The sequence below is a fragment of the Nipponia nippon genome, unplaced genomic scaffold (assembly GCF_047370975.1).
Source record: "Nipponia nippon isolate SJK-2023a ecotype South Korea unplaced genomic scaffold, ASM4737097v1 scaffold_5, whole genome shotgun sequence".
Taxonomy (NCBI): domain Eukaryota; kingdom Metazoa; phylum Chordata; class Aves; order Pelecaniformes; family Threskiornithidae; genus Nipponia; species Nipponia nippon.
This window is the reverse complement of record NW_028262369.1, coordinates 81,226,138-81,246,423: the sequence shown is the minus strand read 5'-3', so window position 1 is coordinate 81,246,423 and position 20,286 is coordinate 81,226,138. Positions and strand designations below refer to the sequence as shown.

The following is a 20,286-nucleotide window of genomic DNA, read 5'->3' as shown; positions in this document are numbered from 1 at the left end:
TGGTCTATGAATAACTGCCTGCTCAAGCAGTGCTGGGGTTCCTCTTTGCTTCATCTTGAAAAACAATCAACAAGGGAAGAAAAAGTTGATACTAAATGCTTCTCTGATATTAGCCAGCCACCTAAATAATTTCCAGAGACTCTACCCTAATGCTGCATCATCCTGGACTCAGTCCAACTCAGTCGACAGAGTTGCTAATGCAAAGGCAGACTGCCTGCATGACCAGCTACGCAGTCTTCAGTGTAAAAGACTTGAAATTCATTGGAATAGATATTCCAAATAAATGGCTAAACTGAGTACAAGAAACTATATTACTCTCTTTCTGAGATGTTTTCTGACCTTGTTTTTCAAGTATATTTTAATTTGAAGGGGATAAAGTACTGATTCTACCAGTGGAGATGCAGTCAGGACTATTAGGTTCAATCTCTAATTCTAGAAATGTGGGATTCTTCTTTTCAGTTTGCTTTAACAGGTACACTGTGTAATGGAGTGAAGTGAAGATGTCAAAACTAAGAAAAGAACAAGAGTACTTTGATTTATGTCTTCATTTTAGCCAAAACCCGTCTATTTTCTTGATTTGTTGCTACAAATAGAAGACACATTCACTCTTACATTTTGTGAGTATGCTGGATATACACATCATGATGTATTTATTTTTATTTAAATTTACAAAAGCAAAAGCCTTCATTGTTTTCTGCGTATTTCAGCTGAGTGTTTTCTCTGGCCTCAATTTAATAAAACTATAAATATGAAAATTGTCTTGCTGAAGCTGTTACCATCACTTGTCTGTATGTTTTATTGCAGTAGGTTCTAGACGAAAGGGAAGAAACTCTGGTTATTTATATATCCATTTGATTTTTTCCTACAACAGACCTGTCTTTGAAGTGAAAAGCTGATCAATGCATTAAAAAGTGTATTATTTTAAATGCATATATCTAAAAATATCTAGTAATCTTAAACAGCATTCCACTTGTACATGCGCATCACCTATGTGTGTGCTTTAAGGAGCTGTGCCACTGCAACTATTATTTGTTTAAAATCCAACCAAGACTCCTCAGCTGAGCAGAATGATTAAAAATAAACTGCCAAAAGAACAGAAAGTAAAAAGTCCATCTACTCCTTATTTTTATCTTCCCAAGTATCAGGGATGTCACTTAACATTTAAAATACACAAAAAAGAGAGAATTGTTTACTACCAGCCATAATCACTTTGTGTTGAGTCTGCTTAAACAGAAAAAAATAATTTAAAATTATATTAGTTCCCTGTTTTAGAAATTGGAAAGTTAACTGTCTTACTCTGTTGCTTTCCTATGGTTGACAAAGTCTGGCTCAAAGGGAAGCATTCAGATAGTGCTGCATGTGGTATTTGGATTATTATCTCCTGCCCTTTCTAGGCTTGGTTTGATATCAAGGTGTTTTAAAGCTGGGTGAGCACACATGGAGCTCTCTTTGGAGCTTATGTTGCTTAATAAAAAGACTGTTCAATACAATTGTTCGTAGGGGATCTTATTTGAAGAATCTCTAGATAACAAAAAAGAGCTATTTCATAAAAAAGATAACCCTTATGACTGAAAAAATTCCATTAAATGAAAAATGCTCCATTCTAACAGTTTTACATTTGCTTCCTCTTGCTAAACTATCAAAAAGGGATCATTGCAGAAATATTATAGTTAGCAATGTAGGAAGCAAAACTGCAGTAAGAAGCAGCTTAGAAAAAGTGATTGACATATTCAATACCATGAATGAGAGAGAGCAGTCATGATGGCATGATGAACTGGTCATAATCTGTACCATTTCATTGCTGCTTAGGTAAACAAACTAGTTTTTCCAGATAGTGAAACTGTTCAGTTACTAGGTTTCAAGGGAATAAAGAATTAATTTACTTGTATCTGCAATACTGAAAAAGTCATTACATGGTCCAATAATTTCTGTTCCAGGTTCCACGCTTTTGTATTTGTGTACGCACCTGCCAGAATGCATTTGTTTGCTAGTAACCTGTAACATTATCTTATGCTAAAGTTATCCCTTTAGCATCACTTTAGCACCTGGCACTTTACTCGTTAAGGATGTCTGTAACAGGGGAGGTGTGGAAGAATGATGTTCAGGGTCAAATCCAAAGAGCATTCCTTCAATGAACTTTGGAATTGGTCCCTGTTGTAATTCTTGATGTTCCACATTTCCAATCACTGAACATAATTTTTGGCAGTGATGAGTGCTCAGTGATCAGAAAGGGATGCAGACCACACCTGAAGTGGAATGATGTGTTCGAAGTTAGAAGTAATGCCATTGTCAAAATATTTGTCTTTCATGTGTCTGTGCTATCAAAACCACAGAAAAAAATCTGCAGAAAGACTGAGACCTACCACAGATAATGAATGCAAAAGGTGTTCAAAGTTTCTTTTGAATCTCTGAGCTTTTTAATCACCTTCTGAATAGGAAAGTTCTCTTTTGGTAAGAGAACTATTAACATGTTCCATCTGTCCGTTATGTTACTCTCTCTCTCCTTACTGCATTCCTTTAACAAAATTAGTTTCTACTGCATGCTATTACCTACATGTTTCTCCAGATTCCTCATTTACCTGGAGTGTATACACTCATGTTCAAATTAGTAGGAGTATCACTATTGATTAGGAACGTTACTATTGATTTCCATGACTGCTGAATTAGACCACATTATTATAATGATTTTTCAGAAGTACAGGAGACTGGAAAAAAAGAAAAATGAGTTTAAGAAAAGCATGACTGATATTCATCCTACTTCTGAATTTTTTAAGACTGAATATATTCATGAGACTCTCAAGGTGCATGTAGGTATGTGCCAGTTGTTTTATACTGACCCTTAAAGGCATACTTAGTTAAGTTTACATGTAATTGTGAGGATAGCTAGCGTATGCTCAGAATTCAGATTGGGCTTTTGGGGTGGACATAAAAATATTTGCTGTCACAGCAAATGACTTTAATAAAAAGAAATTAATTTTAAAATGAAAATGTTTTTGCATTCTCTGTATTGTGACATGGAGGCATACAGTCAGATCAGTAAATTTTCATGCTAATGGCTGCTGATTAATTTGTAGTTTTCACTTTTCTCTTCTCAATTAATGAGATGCACATACGGTCCACAAAACTGTCTGTTCCTCTTATGTCAATATGTGCAAAACGGTAATTTTAAGAAATGGATTTGTGTCCTTTGAAAAGTGAATAGTTCATATTTTGCTTGGTTTGCTGCTATTTTTTTTTTTACACTGCTGTATTCTATGCATCACAAAAAAACCCAATTCTCTACTTGTCAGTTCACTTCTCATCAAAAAATATGTTATAACTTTAGCCCTTCTTAAATTAAATAAAATTCTTTGGCAGGAGGCAGAACTGGGTCAGGCATCCAGAACACAGTGTATGTTTTATACACCTTTGGGCAATTTTTGGATGCATATTGAACATTTTTTTAACCTATTGTATAGATAGGGTGAGGACACTAGTCATGTTTGGCAAGGTTAACCCCATATAATCTTTATTTATTTCTTTTGGTAGTCCATATTCTTGATAAAATAGACAACAGCCAAATTTTTTTGTTAACTGGTATAGTTTACACTACAGCTGATCTGTTTTACACTGAGTAAACATCTTATCTAAAGATTTTGAACGGAGAAAATTTATATTAATGCTCTAATGCCAACACAACACTTACATGCTCACTTACATGCTCACTTACATGAGCAGTTTTTACAAAGCAAGCAGCAAATCAAAGGAGCAGTTCTTAAATAAAAGCATTTGAACAAATCCTTCATACATGATGTATTTATTTCATTATTTCTAAAGATAGTATCAAATATGGTATAATTGAAAAATACTAGCTGAATCGTTCAACTTGTTCTCCTGTCAATGAAAGCTAATATTCTACATTATTCTACTAAGGAAGATTTAATTTTAGTTTACCTTTAAAAGATGGGGTAGGACTACTAAACAGCCTATTAACTGACAAGCAAAAAACATATTAGGATATACAGATTATTGCAGTAAAGTCAAAACTTAAGATTTAAGATTTCTTATTCATTTAAGCTTACCTCTTCAGAGCCAGAGCCAAAAATCAGCAGGTCAAAAGGTATTGCAGCAACCATGTCAATTAGGAACCAGCCTTTGAAGTAGTGAATTGCTATTTTTGCTGGATCACTTACCACTTCTTCATTCTGGTTTACATATGTTGTTCTGAAGTTTATTAGAATGTCAATGATAAACATAATATCCACAATTAAGTCTACAACATTCAGTGGGCTGCAAGAATATCCACACTCTCTCCTCTTCCGTTCCTCACTATCATTCAGAAGGAAGGCAGCAGAGTAAGGGGTGAATATGGCGGTGTATATTACCAGCAACAAAATGAGCCAGTCCCAGACGGCTTTGAATGGACTATAGTGCAATATAGTAAACTTGTTGATGCGAGGTGTCTGGAGTTTATATTCTGGTAGAACATCAGCCCCTAAGGATAGAACCTAGAATAAGAAATATACTATGTCAGTAATCAGGCAGTGTATCTATTCCTACTTTCAGTAAACTTAGCAAATAGAGAACAAACTTAAATAGTACTTTATTGTAGTTTTGTGGATTAAGCTTCAATTACTTGGTGTTTTGGCAAACTAAACTTCTGTGAAATTCATGATCTCTGCCAGGTCCAATAAATTCATTGACAATTTTCCACAGCAGGTTGATTCTTCTTCCCTGTAGCAACCATTAAGTGGCATATCTGGTCCATAAAATCTGCATAATTAAACATGTCATCAAATTCATTTATCCACCACATGGTAACCTTGCCAGTGAATGACTTTTCTTGCAGTGATGTAGTGTTTTTCTCCCAAAGCATATTATCATCAGCTTATATTCACTACAAAAGTGTCTACATTCATTAGAAAAGGTAGGCAACCAGAAATAAAAAAGTTAGAGAAAGATCTGTGAATGTCCTTGACAGCTATCTCCACTTTGAATTTTGTGGTGTGGAAAACTTTCACGCACAAACAAATTTCACTGAGGCTATAGTTCTAGTACAGCTAAAGGTGTGACAAAGAAGGGTACCACAGAAGCATTGCCTTTTGCTTCACTTCTACTTTTGTCAATGCCTAAAGCTTGTTATCGTTCCTTTACAAGTGTGGATTTTTTATCTGTTGGTGATATCGAAGTTGGATTTCAATTTTATTTGGAAGGGATTATGTTTGTATGCACTGCTTGATTTGCTGGCTCTAGAAGCTGAAATGTTTGCTTTGTTGCAAAGAACAAGCATAGTGTGGGCACCAGATAAAACAAATTTCCTTTGGCTGCTCCTCCAGTCTCATTGAGCTCTGACATGAAGGAACAAAACCTTTAAGGATAAAAAGGTAAATTACGTTTTCATCTCTATTCAGTGCTTGGCATAGTTTTAGAGACTGTCAGCAATGATGTTAATTATTGCCTTCTGCTTTGCAAGTGCTCTCCAAATCCTATGGGACTCAGACCACCACTTCATTTTACACAGACCACTGAACAAACATCAGATGGTGACAACCCATTTGGGCAAGTGACATATTCAAGAAATCTTATATCCATTTTCCACGAGTTACTTCTACTTATTCCTTATTCCCCTGCTAATTAAAAACAATGTTGTTCAGAAAATCAGACCTTTCAAAAGTAATGAAAATGAATAATTATACTGAAATGAAATGACGACTGGAAGGAGAAATACCTTGTCAGCAACCTTGTGAGCTTTTATTTGCATTTTGTTTAGCAGTAAGTAGTTTGGAATTTGATATTTCAGCTTGTTCAAGATTGAGAAATTTCATGCTCCTCAAACATAATCTTATAAGATTATAAGGGTCAACACACTCCTTTCAGTTTAACTTTCCAACAGCAAGTGTTGTATAAACCTTAGACCCTATTCTTAGTAATCTAAGTGGCACTTTTGTTCAGTGAAGTTCTACTCTGAAAATGTTGTGAGAACACCAGGGTTAATAACCACTCTTCTCCTTTGAACTATGAAGAAAGAAACAATTAACCCATCCAAAAGATTATATGGTACCTTCAAGCAGCCATTAAGTACCATGCTGAGGTGATGGTAGAGGCTGTTCATCTATTTTTTATATTGTAACTAGGACTTGCACTTAACTAGTGGTGCTAGCTATTTTTTTGTGCATTAAACACACTAGCTGACAGCAAGCTGAAGCATAGGCATTGCTTAGTCTCTTAAGCAGTCTTAATACTTCCAGACCCCCGACCTGGTGGGTTGACAAGAATGTTTTCCTAGTATTTGAGAGCAGTGTGAGTATATGTGGCAAGGGAGCTGCTGTTTATAAAATTTATATCAGTGTTCTCCTGCTGGATTTTAAGACAATGAAGGAAATGGATTAGACAACAAGAACAATGAAGCTTCCTTCACATGTTTCTTGCAGTTGCTTGAAAATTTCAGCCAGTGTTCTTCACTTCAGAGAACACATAATGTAAATTGGACTTATTGCTCTGAAATCTGGCTCCTGTTCTCATTTTAGTTACATTTATTCCTAGGTTATTTTAGACTAAGTTAGGAGAAAGTGAAGAATACAAGACCCAAAACCCCAATAGGGCAAAAAGAGGAAAGAGCAGTATAAAAGTGATTATAGCAGACATGGATCCAACTTTTTCATGTTCATGTTCTTAGACATACACAAGAGGAGAGGCTGACTGATGGTTATGAGTTTCATATTCATAATGTGATACAGAACTTTAAATTTCTGCGTTACTTACTCCCATGCAATGGGAAGTGAAAACAAACACTTGTTATGTAACTGGTTTTTTTTTTTTTTCCGGATCAAGAGAGAGAAGATGGGAGTTTGTTTCTCAAATAAAAAAAATCACAGTTACACATACATAAAAAAGAGAAAACACATTATTGGGTTTCATATTGGCAGTTTCAACAGAGACTGATTGAATATGAGGTGAATTTATCCTTTTGCTGTTTTGTAACATCCTTGCAAAGCCTGGGTACTGGTGTTGGCCGATCTTGTCCATCTTGGCTAGATGGAATATTTCAGTGTACTTAGCAATCCACTCAAAAGACCTTTACTATTTCTACTTGCTTAAAATAGATTCACAGTTTCACAAAATTCACAAATTCACTGTTAGTGAAAAGACATTTTATTAACTTATCTCTTCTGGACAGTGAAACTCTCTTTATAGTTTGGAATGTAAAACAGGTGGCTTACGGAATGAAATGTTTTTAAGAGTAAGCAGCAGCAGTGGGACAAGACTAAAGTACTGCAGTGTTAAAAAGTCTCTGAAACTTGGGACATGACATGATGAGAAAGCCAAGCGTCCACTCTTACTAAAGAGAAGACTACAATGCTAATTATCAAAAGTCAAACCAGCTGCAATAGATTTTCTCTTAAAAAACATCTTAGGGGTATTCAGCCTTGATGAAATAACATCTTACACTAGTTTTGCTGGTGAAAGCAGGAATGTATTTATAACTGGTGTGTTTTACAAGCAGTATTAGGTGATAAGATGTATTCATTTATAATGAGAAAATGTCAAAGTCAAATAAACTGTATTATATTTTGCCTTTGAATAAAGAATCCTGATATAAAATTCAACTTTTCCTATGTGTTCCTGTTTATCCCATTCACTGTTAAACCAGCACTGCTGCAAGTTAGAAGACTCTTCATTTAAACACATTTTTTGACTTTGAGAATCTTGGTTCAGATGTTTCACACAGATAGGGCTGGTGAACATCTTTTGCTCTTTTTAGGTTCATGTGTTTACTTTCTAAGATCACAAGTTCAAGGTGGCACTTATTATAGAAGGGCTGCAATCAGATACCCAGAAAAATATGGAGTGAGAATGAATTAACTGTCATAAATTTACACAGTTTTAGACAAATTTATCTTTCTGAAGTGTTTGGTAGCTTTTAGTTTCTCAAAGACAACAGTAGTTCACTGCAATGGAAAGAAAAGATATTTAAGAAGAATGAAAATTTATTAATGGCAGCTGCTCTGTTAAGCAGAAGGAGGAAGGAAGCGTATGTACCAGAGGTACTATCAGGTGACAATTAATAAAAAAAAAAAAAAGATTCACTAAGCCTTTATCACTTTAAACCGAGTTACACTGTTTGTGGTATTATCTTTTTTTTTTTTTTGACAGTTCTATCATCTTTCCCCTCAAGAAAACCTGCTTGGTACTGGGTAACATTTCTGCCCTGTGTTTTGTTCAAAAGACCTTGTTTTTTGTGGTGTTTCTTGGTGAAGTGTCAAGGAGCCAAACTGGGCTGATGTGCTTTGCAGCATATTGGCCATATGCTTCACTAGATAGCTGGTTTGTGTAGGGGATTCTTGTTATAGGATCTGCAGCACCACTCGCAGCAACAGTGTTTGACACTTCTTGGAGAAACACAGTTTATTTTTATTTCCTGCTTGAAAACACTTTATTTTTGTTGTCTATTATGCAAACTGTACAGTTTCAAGAGACTTTGAGACCCATATTGCTATGTATCACATGTATATTTGTAAGTTTTGTTCTGAGGCATTTTCAATCCAAATTTATTAAAGAATGCAAATGTATACAGTAAAACCCAAAGAACTAGAAACAATGTTTGTCTCATATGAACTGTGTACTTAAATGATGTAGTTGTATTCGGTACTAAATACTGTTTTGTCATTGCTGCTTGTGCCACAGATGAATTAAAGTAAAGCCTCTACTAACAACATTAGCTCTTGTATAGCACCTTTCATGTTAAGAGAATTTCATAAACATTTAATAAAGCTCAAACTACAAATATAGTCCCAAATTACTTGAGGACTTTAAAATAAACATTTATCTCACCCATAAAACATCTTGTGTAAAACTATGGAAATTGAAATACAATGTTAAAATGATTTATTTCTATGAAATACTATATGCTGTGAAAAAATATTATTTTGCCAATATCTTCCTGGGCTCAGTCCAACATTAGGCGCACAGCCCTGACAGGTGAATGGATGATCACTCCTGAATCTTTAAGTCAGGGAAGCTGTAGCAAATCTAGCAACATGTCAGCTCCTTGTATGCTGAGAGACTTGAATATCTTTATTATGAGTAGAGATTGCAGAAACTTTAAAATTTCTCATCGTATAAAGTGTATTCAGCAGCCAAGATATGAAATTTACATGACAATGTAAACAAGATGATAATGGAACCAGGATAATTCTATTATAGACATTATTGAAACCAGTCAAAAACAAGGAAAGGAATTCAGAAGAACTTTGGACTTTTCAGATCTTCTAATCCAAATACATTTCAAAGTCGAGTCAGAAAGCCAAAATCATCCGTACTCAATATCTGAGTGTAACAGTCGAAGGTGACTACACTAATGAAATGTAAAGCATGTTCTATTTTCTCAAAGAACATAGGCAAGAGGTGACATGAGAACATTCATACACTTCTCATTTTTATAGGAGGCTTCCATAGATTATTTGGTTAGGTTAATCTCAATGATCTCTAAGTAATTTCACAAAAAAATGAAAAGGTATTTGGATTAAAGATTTTTTCCAGCAGCATTTTTAACTCTGCACAAGTTTATTGTTGATGACTAGGAAATCAAGGAAGGTAGCATCTCCTAAGTTCGAGTAAAGCTAAGTTACTATTCCTGTTTGCTCTCTGATGCAGCTCATGGTGCAGAATCAAGACTGCCAATATTATCCAAAACCCCTTAGATCTCGAGAACAATCTCTTCCTTTTAACAGGTAGTTTTGAACTCATTTTCAGATCTTTATTAACAAGGCCAATAACAGTATTGAACAGGAAAAACTGGGAAAACATAAAAAATAAGAAATGTGAAGCAGAAACAGAAGCTAAAGCCATATTCCTATAATAATTAACCCTTTTTATCATGACCATAGACCTTAAATCCGAATGATAGTGCAGTTCAAAAAACGAAGCAGTATTACTTCAGCTTTAAAAGAGGATATGATTTTGCACTGGAGATTTTATTAGATTTGTGGAACTCTCTTCTCTTGATATAACCTCTCCTGGCTCTCTTTTCTGCTGTGTATTAGTTCTACTGAAGCTACCAAGCTATAACTAGCAAGGATATCTCTTCCCTTTTCTTCTCTATTCATACCATTACCGTTAGACCTCTACAGACTGGACTTCCTAAAGCGATCTCTGAATCTAAAAAGACCTAAAAATAAATATTACACAAGTATTACTGAACAAATGGAAATTAAATCAACATTTGCTCCCTGATGGTACGCATTGCCTAATTCCTCAGAAGACTATAATGGTCTTTCATATTTCACTCATCTTGGTGATTGTCTTCCTTAATGCTGACGTGAACAACTAACAAGATTACACCAGTACTGAAAGAAAGCTGAAGAGCTTTTGATTTAATGCGCCCTCCAAATACAACATTATATGCTGTTTTCACACATCGGCATCAAAAGGCATTTTTATGCGTAAAAGATATTTTTACATGTTTTTCAAAGGATACCTATTAAAGAACATCTTAACTAAGAAATACTAATGGTGGGGAATGGTAATACTTGTCTTCTTGTTTTACTCTTCTGTTTGTATTAATGCTTTAAAATTATGTAGTATGACAATTTGTATATAATGCTGATACTTAACTTTCTCTATCAGACAGTTTGATGTATATCCATGAGGTCTTATAACACAGTGTTTTAATGGCCTCCATATTTTTTAACTTAAGCTTTTGTTAAAGAAAATCTGCTGCTGTGTGAAAATATGACTTGTCCTTGCCTGTCCTATATGTTTCCCATTTGGGACTTCAGATACAAGAGGATATAAACCTTTCTTGTTTAAACAATGGACTCAATATTTCTTTCTTTGCGGGGTCAGAAATAGCACAATAGATTTTTTTTTTTTTTTTTTTGGACTATGCCCACATATTCTCCAAGTGTAATTTTAGGTAGGCATTGAAACAGCACTTTTGTTATTAATGACTGAACCTGAAAAACTCAAAGCTTATCTAAGTGTATTTGAATTATTTTTGTTCCAGAAGTCAATCTGCCACTAAATAAAGCTTTTTTGGGTTAGTCAAATACAGGCTTTGTGGCATTCTGAACCTAACTGAAATGCAGAAACACTGGAAAGGTTTTTGGATATTCAGTAAATTAATATTCTGGAGAAACTGCAACTTGGTAGGCAATGAGATAGTGCAAAAGAAGAAAAAAATGGGGAAGTTTTAAGTGGTATGTGGAATCTATTTGGTCTAGTGTTAAGTAACTTTTATAATAAATGTCCAAAAAATTTCAATGAAGTTGAATGTTAAGGCTGTTTGGTGGTGTTAAAATTTAAGAAGAATTCTAACTGAGACTTAGACATAACCTCTTAATATATTGCCATAAAAATCACTAATTTGATATTTGAAAATCACAAGAAATAGAGATGAATATTCATTTAAAAAGGTCTTGTGCACCTATTAGTGTAACACTGCTGCTGTGATTGTTCAAGTTATGTCAGTTGAATTGTTCTCTCTCTGCCTTATGTAGTTTAGTTACATCTCCATCTTTGAGGTTTTTGATATGGATTCACTGGTACAGGTGAATATTTTGCTGCCTGCATGCATGGTTTCTGGTGCTCTGCTTCCTCTTTAATCTCCTGCACTGTAATGTGTACAATTTGTGTAGCTGAAGCTGCAAGCCTTTTCAGATGGAAAGACTGTCATCTCAAGCCTACCTCAAAATACCTGTTTCAAATTGCTTGTTTCCTCCAAGAGAGGAGAGAAATGCTGTTTTCCAGCCTTTGCTGGGAAGGCTTGTGGGAAGCAACTCTGAGAAAGTAATATGCTGCCAACAGGGTTTTACATGGCTCTTTGCTGTCCCTGTTGGCTGAAGTTTTAACTTTTGTCTTCTGTAGCTTCAATGTTAATTGAAGCCCTTCACTACAAGAAGGACATTGAGGTGCTGGGGACTGTCCAAAGAAGGGCAACGAAGCCAGTGAAGGCTCTAGAGCACAAGTCTTATGAGGACCGGCTGAGGAAGCTGGGGTTGTGTAGCTTGGAGAAGAGGAGGCTGAGGGGAGACCTTATTGCTCTCTACAACTACCTGAAAGGAGGTTGTGGCGAGGTGGGGGTCAGTCTCTTCTCCCAGGTAGCAAGCAACAGGATGAGAAGAAATGGACTCAGGTTGTGCCAGGGAAGATTTAGATAAGATATTAGCAAAAAATTCTTCATGGAGAGAGTGATTAGGCATTGGAACACACTGCCCAGGGAAGTGGTGCAATCACAGTCCCTGGAAGTGTTCAAAAAATGTGTGGATGTGGTGCTTAGGGACATGGTTTAGAGGTGGACCTGGAAGTTAGGTTAATGGTTGGACTCGATGATCTCAGAAGTATTTTCCAACCTTAATGATTCTATGATTCTATGATTCTATGATTCTAATGGCACTGTGATAGCAAGTGGCATTTGAGTTGGAAATGGAAGGTCTTTTAGAAGACGCTTTTAAAAAATGATAAAATATATGAATTAGAGTGTATAGTTGTAAAAGGGGGTAGGTATCTAAGGATCAGCCTGAACAGCAGAAAAACTTTTACTTGATGTTTCTTTCTGTGTGTCATAAATTTGTATTTTAGTACTTTTAGAATTAAAAATTACCTCTCTGTATATCTTTCTTCTTTGCTCTCCGTATTTTCTGTTTAGGGCTGTCATTAAAATGCACTTCATGATACTCATGAACGTGGTGTTTAGATAAGCAATAATAATATTTTACATCATGTCATCTAAAACATGATGAAACAGAGAACAAATTTAAGATCTGATCCCATGGGTGAAACCCACACCCACACAGTATGTGTATCCATCACTAACATGACTCAGCTGCATACAGTGATTGGGTTGATGCCTTGAAATTATAGCAGCTGTACTGAACAATTACGGGGCTTTCACTAGTGCTTGCATTATATAAATGTAATGATATCCATGAACACTGACATCTCCAGAAATGTAATAGTACATCAGAGAACCCAACCAATACTGCAATACAAAGCAAAGAGGCAGGCCTTATTATCAAGTAATTTGACCTTCCATGTGAAGAGAATTACAAGACTATTCTTGGTCTTAAAGATTTACAAAGATTCCTCAAGAAACGTCACCCAATTAGTCTCCATTTGATAGGGTAACATCCTTCCTCGGTGGTGATGAAAACTTTCAAATCCGACTCGGATTTAAGAGCACTGGGACTTCCTGGGGGTGCTGAGTGCCTTACAGGACTGAGTTTATGAAGCGCCACATTTTCATAAGACTATCAAATAATTAGGCAAACTTATTCAGCTAAAGATACTTAAATAAACAGTAACGCAAAATCTTCAAATTGTCAAGAAAAGTTATGTATGCCATGAGATTAAAGCAGTAGAACAGACTTCTTCTCATGTTTGTTTGGTAAAATTGTGCAGGCTTCATGAAAATAATATTTCTGTGGATGTTACTATCAAACAAAATTGCTTCACCAAACTTGAATATATTTAATAATTTAGAAAACTCACTATCTCTAACCTATCCTTTATTTTCTCATGAAGATAGATATCAAAAAAGAGGAAGTATTTTTATAGTTCATTTTCCATCCATTATCTTCCATGAAAAAATTAAGAAATGGCTTGTAGATCTTAAACCTCAGGAGCCTCTTTCTGCCAGTCAGTATGTAATTACTTTCATATTAGTGGGTAATGCATCATCAGAGCAACACTTAGAAGCATAGAGATATATTGAGTGTGCTTTACTGAACTTTAAATCTTAAATTAGTGATATGCAGATTATCAAAGAAGGAGATATTAACAACTGAATATTTTTAGCAAATGTTAATGCCAGAATATGTTTTAAAAGTTGTGTAATCCTGTTCTTTAAAATTCACTACAAGGTGTTATTTCAGAAGACAGAAAATGCTATCCTTCAAAATGCTAAAGAGTTTGTGAGTTATTTGTTGCTCTTCTGGCAACACTAAGCTGTTAACAAGCATTTATATGTCTGACAACAAAACACCAAGGGTCACATTTGTAATAAGGGCTTAAATTATTGCTGTGGCTTTTAGCCACCTAAAAGATATATTCTATCATTTGTTCATGGCATGACAACAAAACAAAGTAGATTTTGTGCTTGTTGATGTTATCTCGTCTTCCTCACAATATTTATGAAAAATATATCTTTCATTATTATCCATTTAGACTGGTTTCCTAGCTGTCAAACATTTTGATGCAGCCAAAGAAGCATGTAAAAGCTGTAAGAATATCTGAACTGGATGGAGTGAAAATGAAGCAGCCACAGCCATAGTTTGGTTCTATGATTACAGTACTTACTGATGTAACTGTCAGGAGTAAAGGAGAAATGGAGAAAAGATCTTTATGCATACATTCATATTGAAGTTTAACCTTCAGTTTCATAGTAAATATTTTTTCCATAATCAGCAAAATAAGCAAACTTTAGTTTCTAGAAAATTTGCATTTTGTAATTAGACCCTTTAGTGTATAAAAAGGTGTGAACTGCAATTGAAACTGCTCTGGTAGCTGGGGAAAAGCTTCATTTAGAAATGTCCGTCTCCCCTGTGGCTCTCCAGTGTTTATGCCTAATGAGCATATGCCAACCTGGTTCACTTAAAGGAGACATTTAGTCTTAGTGTTCTGCTCAGGTTCCTTTCTTCACACCACTTGTAGGAAAGTTTAGTGCATTACTCAACCTTCTACCAAATTCAGTCGATAACGTTCCAACCAAAAAGCCATTTGGCAAGGGGAGATGGAATAGATTGCATACACATGTACACACAATGTGGTGATACAAATCACATTTCACTAGCAAAACCAACCTATAAAAGCACGACCCAGATTTCTAGAGCTATCGATTCAATTCATACTGGTTAGGCAGAGAAACAGGGTGGAGTCGTGACCATGGAGAACTGAGCAGACAAACTAACTTGCCTTTCCTCAGTTAGTAGCTGGATCTTACATTAGACATTTTTCTGTTTTTCTGACGTAAAAACATATTTTTGTTTGGGGGAATTGTGGCAAAACATGGTAGGACTTTCATGATGATTCTTCATTAGCTATTCTGGTACTCTAAAAAAATGTTGTGATAGCACAGCATCAGTGAGCCAAAAATAACTCCTTGAGAAGCTCTACCTTGCCTGTGTTATGCTAAATGAAGCTCATGTTCAGGAGAGAACAGAACCTTTTATTTATGGATTTAACCAGGGAGATATGGAAATCTTTTCGGTACTATGGCTGATCACAGGTATGATTGCAGGCATCAAGAGCTCAATCCAGTGGAAAAATGCTTAGGATAGAAGCCTGACTGTAAGCTTAAATGTTCTTAATGTTCTTTGTTTTCTAGACATATTGACTAATTTATCACACTGTGTAAACTGCAGAATGGGTCATTCACTATTGCAGTTTCCTTAGCTTACTTGATATTGTAAGTGTAAAGAAGAGAGAAAATAGACAGCATATTGTATCTGGAAATTACTATCCTAAACAAAATTTATTTTTCAAGCTCTATTTGAAAATCTGGAGGGAGGCTACAGTCTGCATGCTATCCTAACAAAATTCATCAAAATAAATTAGCTGGCCTCTCACAATTTCTACAGGATGACCATGAGCTGCAGGCACTGATTTCTTGCTCACTTCCAAACCCAGCAACTAACATCATTAGAGACTAAGCTGCAGCAAAAGGTGTTACTCTCCTTTGATTATAGTCTTCCATTGTTAACACACCTACAAACCCAGTGAAACTAAACTTCTCTGAACAGAACAGATTGGTACAGATGTGAGACCATACCATACAGCTCTTCTTTTGTTTCAAAAGAGAGTAGGTTTCTTCATAATTAATAGAATTCATTTAGAAAGTGGAACATTTTCAAAGAAGATGGATTCTTAGATTAGAAAAAAATGCAAAGCTGTGAAATGAAGAACTTTTCTTCCCATTTAATAAATGTTTCTCATTTATCAGTAGTAGTATTCTGAACAGGCTGTCTGGAGCTGAACATACCTTCTCATGCCAGCTTCCAAGATATTAAATGAACAGTAGTTACTGCAATTTTCATATTTAAAAAGATGCTGCCTTAATGTAAAATTGGCAATTCTTTGAATAAAAAAATTATGCTTGAAAATACACCTAAAGTACCTTAAAGACAATTCCACCATGTGCTACAATAAAAGATTTATTCAACTGTCATAGGAAAACAGACTTATCTAAGATAAATCTAATACAAGGCCACCCTGATATCAGGAAGAAGAAACTCCTTGAGTTGTCTATGTACTATGAATATCAACTAAATATTCATGCAATTTAGGTGCTTTATTTCAGATAGATTTGAATTTTATAGTATATGTCTACATTCTAGATGGCCTAAACTAGCCACTTTTAGTAAATATTTTCTATAGATTTTTGTTGAACTATGCTAATGAGCTATATAGCTATATGCTATACCACCCATAAAGCTCAATAAATCCTTTGCAACTACATGTTACCACACTGATTAGCATACTATTTCATAAACATAATATTTGGGATTCAATGACCTTTTGATTTTTGATTCATACAGCTGGTTTCTGATTTTTCCCTTACTGTGATTTTATTGATATTTCAATGTAATTTAAGGAGTGTTCCTCCTTTTTTTTTTTCTTTTTTTGAAAAGCACTATCTCTGAACTATTCTGGGTATGCACTTCTCTATTGATCCTATCACCAGTTACAAGCCGAAAGCATTATCCAAGTTCTAACACATGACAGATAATAGATGGGAAGAATGACCTTCTCATTTGGCTTATTAATTTTGAGGGCATTCAGAATTCATCAAACAACATATTGTGCTGACTGGGCTTAATGGCCTTTGCTTTTTCCTACTGTTTCCAATCCTGTGAAAAAAATCCCAAACCCTAACAAACCCTAACCAGAAAATATTTTCCTCAGCTGTCAATACTTTAAAACCAACCAATCCACATGCTTCTCTCCTACCCCCCGCCCAAGCCAAAAGAATAATAGACTTGCTGCTGTTTCTCCTTTATATGCTTAAGGACACCTGGTTTCTAATCAGTAGTAGAAGATAACTGCTTTATAATTAGCACCAGTTATATCATCACCTTACTAGCTGCAAACTGCAGGAACTTTTGTTCTCACATTTAGTTTATTCATCAATGTATCTCATTAGTGATGTGTGGGAACGTAACTATTTCCTTGAAGGGGTTAATCTTTCAAATAACCCACCAGTTTTTCGCATTGTGTATTAGCTAGTATTACACTAAAAGGGAAACTCGTTACTTGCAAGAAATTAAGATCAAATTGTTAGCTGAACATACCTGCATTTTTTGTCTGATGAAAATGACTCTTAATAGGGGTGAATATGTAATTCCAGGTAAATGCTAAATATTGCCTGGCCAGGTTATAGCATTTTGTGGCTAGATCCAATCTTGGTACTGCAGCGCATATATGTGAGGTGTCTGGCACTAGAACAGAGTTCAGAATCCAGACTGTTTGAGGGTAGGGGCACTCAAACAGGGAGGGAGGGAGTCCTGAGTGCCCAGGGTTATTTCTGTGGATTTTTTGACAGATGGTCATTTACGTAAGATAAGTAACAGGCAAAATACTCTGGGACTACAACCCAGGACTGCCTGTTTCTGAGTGAGTACCCTAAATGTTAGCTACACCAGCAATGTTCCTTGCAAAACGCCAACTCCTTCTGGCCCATGAGATCCACAGCTTTCTGCCCTCTTCCCTCCCTCTTTCCGCATACCAGCTGCTATTGTTGTCTATCGCCGGGTGATTTTCTCCGGGAAAATATATGCTTATGCTGACTTAAACATAGAAACTGTTTCCTGAGTTAACATGGCAACCACCCGACTCAGATCTAACTTTGGTTATGCTGTTTTGAGTAGGAGGTTGGGCTAGATGGCCTCTAGAGGTCTCTTCCACACTACATTTTTGTATGGTTCTAAGGTTACATAAAAGAGAGACTGTGACTCCTTTCATGTCTGTTTTAAGGCAGCTCTAACTGCATGTGTGAAAGGTATTATTTCAGGCTGTGCATGCCAAGTGGAGGACTCAGAGGACTCTGCCAGTTCTCTGGATCTCAGTGGGTCTTGATAGGGGCTAAGCAAGGGCTTGACTTCTTGCAGTTCATGGTGGGACAGTTCTGGTGGGTGTCAAAATTGTTGGTTTTAACTGAGCAACCTACCAAGTTTAGAAACTTCCAAGGTCAATCCACCATGAAGTGGGAGTTTGGGGATTTAGAGCTCTAGTCTAGAGAAATGAGGTTTGCCTAAGTGCTGCCTACACCTTGGTTTTCATCAGTTTTACTTGCTTTGTAGTGCATTAGTTCTTAGACTCTCAACATATTAATCAAATTCATTATTTTCAGAACAAACTACAATGCAGTCTGAAAGCCTGTGTCTGCCTATTTTCCCCCACATATTAGCATCAAAAGAAGAACGTTGCTTTGGAAAACAATCTAGTATTAAAAAAATCATATGCTCCATTCCATGTTATCATCACAGAACAGATCACTGAGTATTTGGTTTAAGGCAGTAACAACAAAGAGATCACACAAAACATTGATTACTCGAAATCGTAATTCACAGAAGATACTGGATACTTTTTCTCAACTCAGCAAAATCAGGCAATCCCTTTCTCAGAAAAGTAGATCCTGGGGGAAGGACATGGACTAATTAAGGATGCATCCAGGTTACATGCTTCGAAGCAGCTGGGCTTTCTGACTGCTCCATTTCTACCATATGTTGTGAAATCTTCTCAAAACACTGCAGCAGTTCAGATGCCTTAGCTTATTCAGCTGTCACAAAGAGAAGAGGCTCTATTGGACGCAATCACCATCAAGGAATATTGTATCTTTCACAATTTCTGTGGATCTATAACTATAATGGCCATTTTATTACTTGGTGCAATAACAAGTAATTCCAATGAAAATGCTGATTTCTTCTGAAATTGATCAAAACAGTGAGCTTTATTTTCTGCTTCCATGCACTTTGTATAGCTGCTTGCTCTGGTGCAAAAGAGCCCACTCTCCAGTTTTGGTGACATCTTTGCAGAGGTATAAATAACTACTCTGAGACCGAAGTATTTTTATTGGTTTTGCCATCACCATGATGTCTACTTTTCTTCTTTTCACACACAGGTGTGTCACACCTTCTAAATGATAATGAAATTACACACATTTATACTATTTCTATAATTACACCTATAGTAATTATGAAGCCTAATTATATAATGACAATAAACAATGAAATTTTATTGCATGAGGGTGCTAAGTATGATTGTAAACAAAGGGAATAATTCCTGTATAGGCTATGTCAATTGATCATTGAGAACAGCAATAGCGAATAATAGAAAAAAGAAGATTCTCACTTCAGGAGAAACCAATAATTTAAAGTTTCCATACAGTAAGTAGGGAATGTTGGCTCTGCTTAGCCCGAATTTCATTATTATATGTATGTCTTGCTGTGTAATTGGAAGACATATCAAAATTGTTTCCCCTTAATTCAGAATTTTCTGCCTTATGTCAACTCGTGTTCCAAAATGAACAGCCTTGAAATGTTGTTTGTGTGTGAGTTATTGCATGATGTTGTAAACAGTGCAGTGTGTCAGCTGAATCAGAGTATCGAAAATGTATAGCCTAATAATTCGGTTTATTTTTAGTTCTTATATTGCCCCTCTCTGTCCTAGATGCTGCTAGTCTTCTTTTAGCCTGCATACCTGAAGGTCAGTTTGAAGTCATGATCACATAGTAGTTCTTTTTATATCAACAGCTGAGACTGGCCTTGGGGGATATTGTTACTTATTTCTTAATCTTTTGGGGCTGACAGAACAGAGTCTGGCCAGATTACAAAAACATGCAGTGAAACTACTATCACTTCATATGTGACCCCCCCCTTCACTGAGAGCTCCACTTTCAGAAGAGCTGTGGGTGTCTGCAAATCAAATTACAATCTTCCAAACAACCGTGTAGCCTGACAAGGTATGTATTTATAATTTTTATTTTATATAATTTTATTTATATTTTATATTATTTTATTTATATTTTATCATTTTTCTGCTCAAAACCAAAAGAGAAACGTACCAGAGATGGAAAAGCAGACGAATACCTGTTGAGAACTACAAGGGCATTGCCAGGGCATGCAGAGGTGCAGTTAGAAAAGCAAAAACCCAGCTCAAATTGAAATTGGCCATAGATGTCAAAAACTGTAAGAAAGGGTTCTTCAGGTAAGTAAACAACAAGCAGAAACAGAAGGAAAATATTGGCCCGCTGTTAAACAGGAGAGGTGAATTCATCACCAACACTGAAAAGGCAGAGGTTCTCAACACCTGCTT

At 35.8% G+C, this 20,286-nt stretch overlaps 1 protein-coding gene across 3 annotated transcripts in view; it reads right to left on the bottom strand.

The window, feature by feature from the left end:
• KCNH7 (potassium voltage-gated channel subfamily H member 7) overlaps positions 1-20,286 on the bottom strand; it is a 250,019-nt gene that overhangs the window by 48,448 nt on the left and 181,285 nt on the right. For all 3 annotated transcript variants that reach the window (XM_087733494.1, XM_087733495.1, XM_087733496.1), the window contains one exon: positions 4,062-4,487. In XM_087733494.1, coding sequence (XP_087589620.1) covers positions 4,062-4,487 — 426 coding nt within the window. The remainder of the gene's footprint in view (positions 1-4,061; positions 4,488-20,286) is intronic.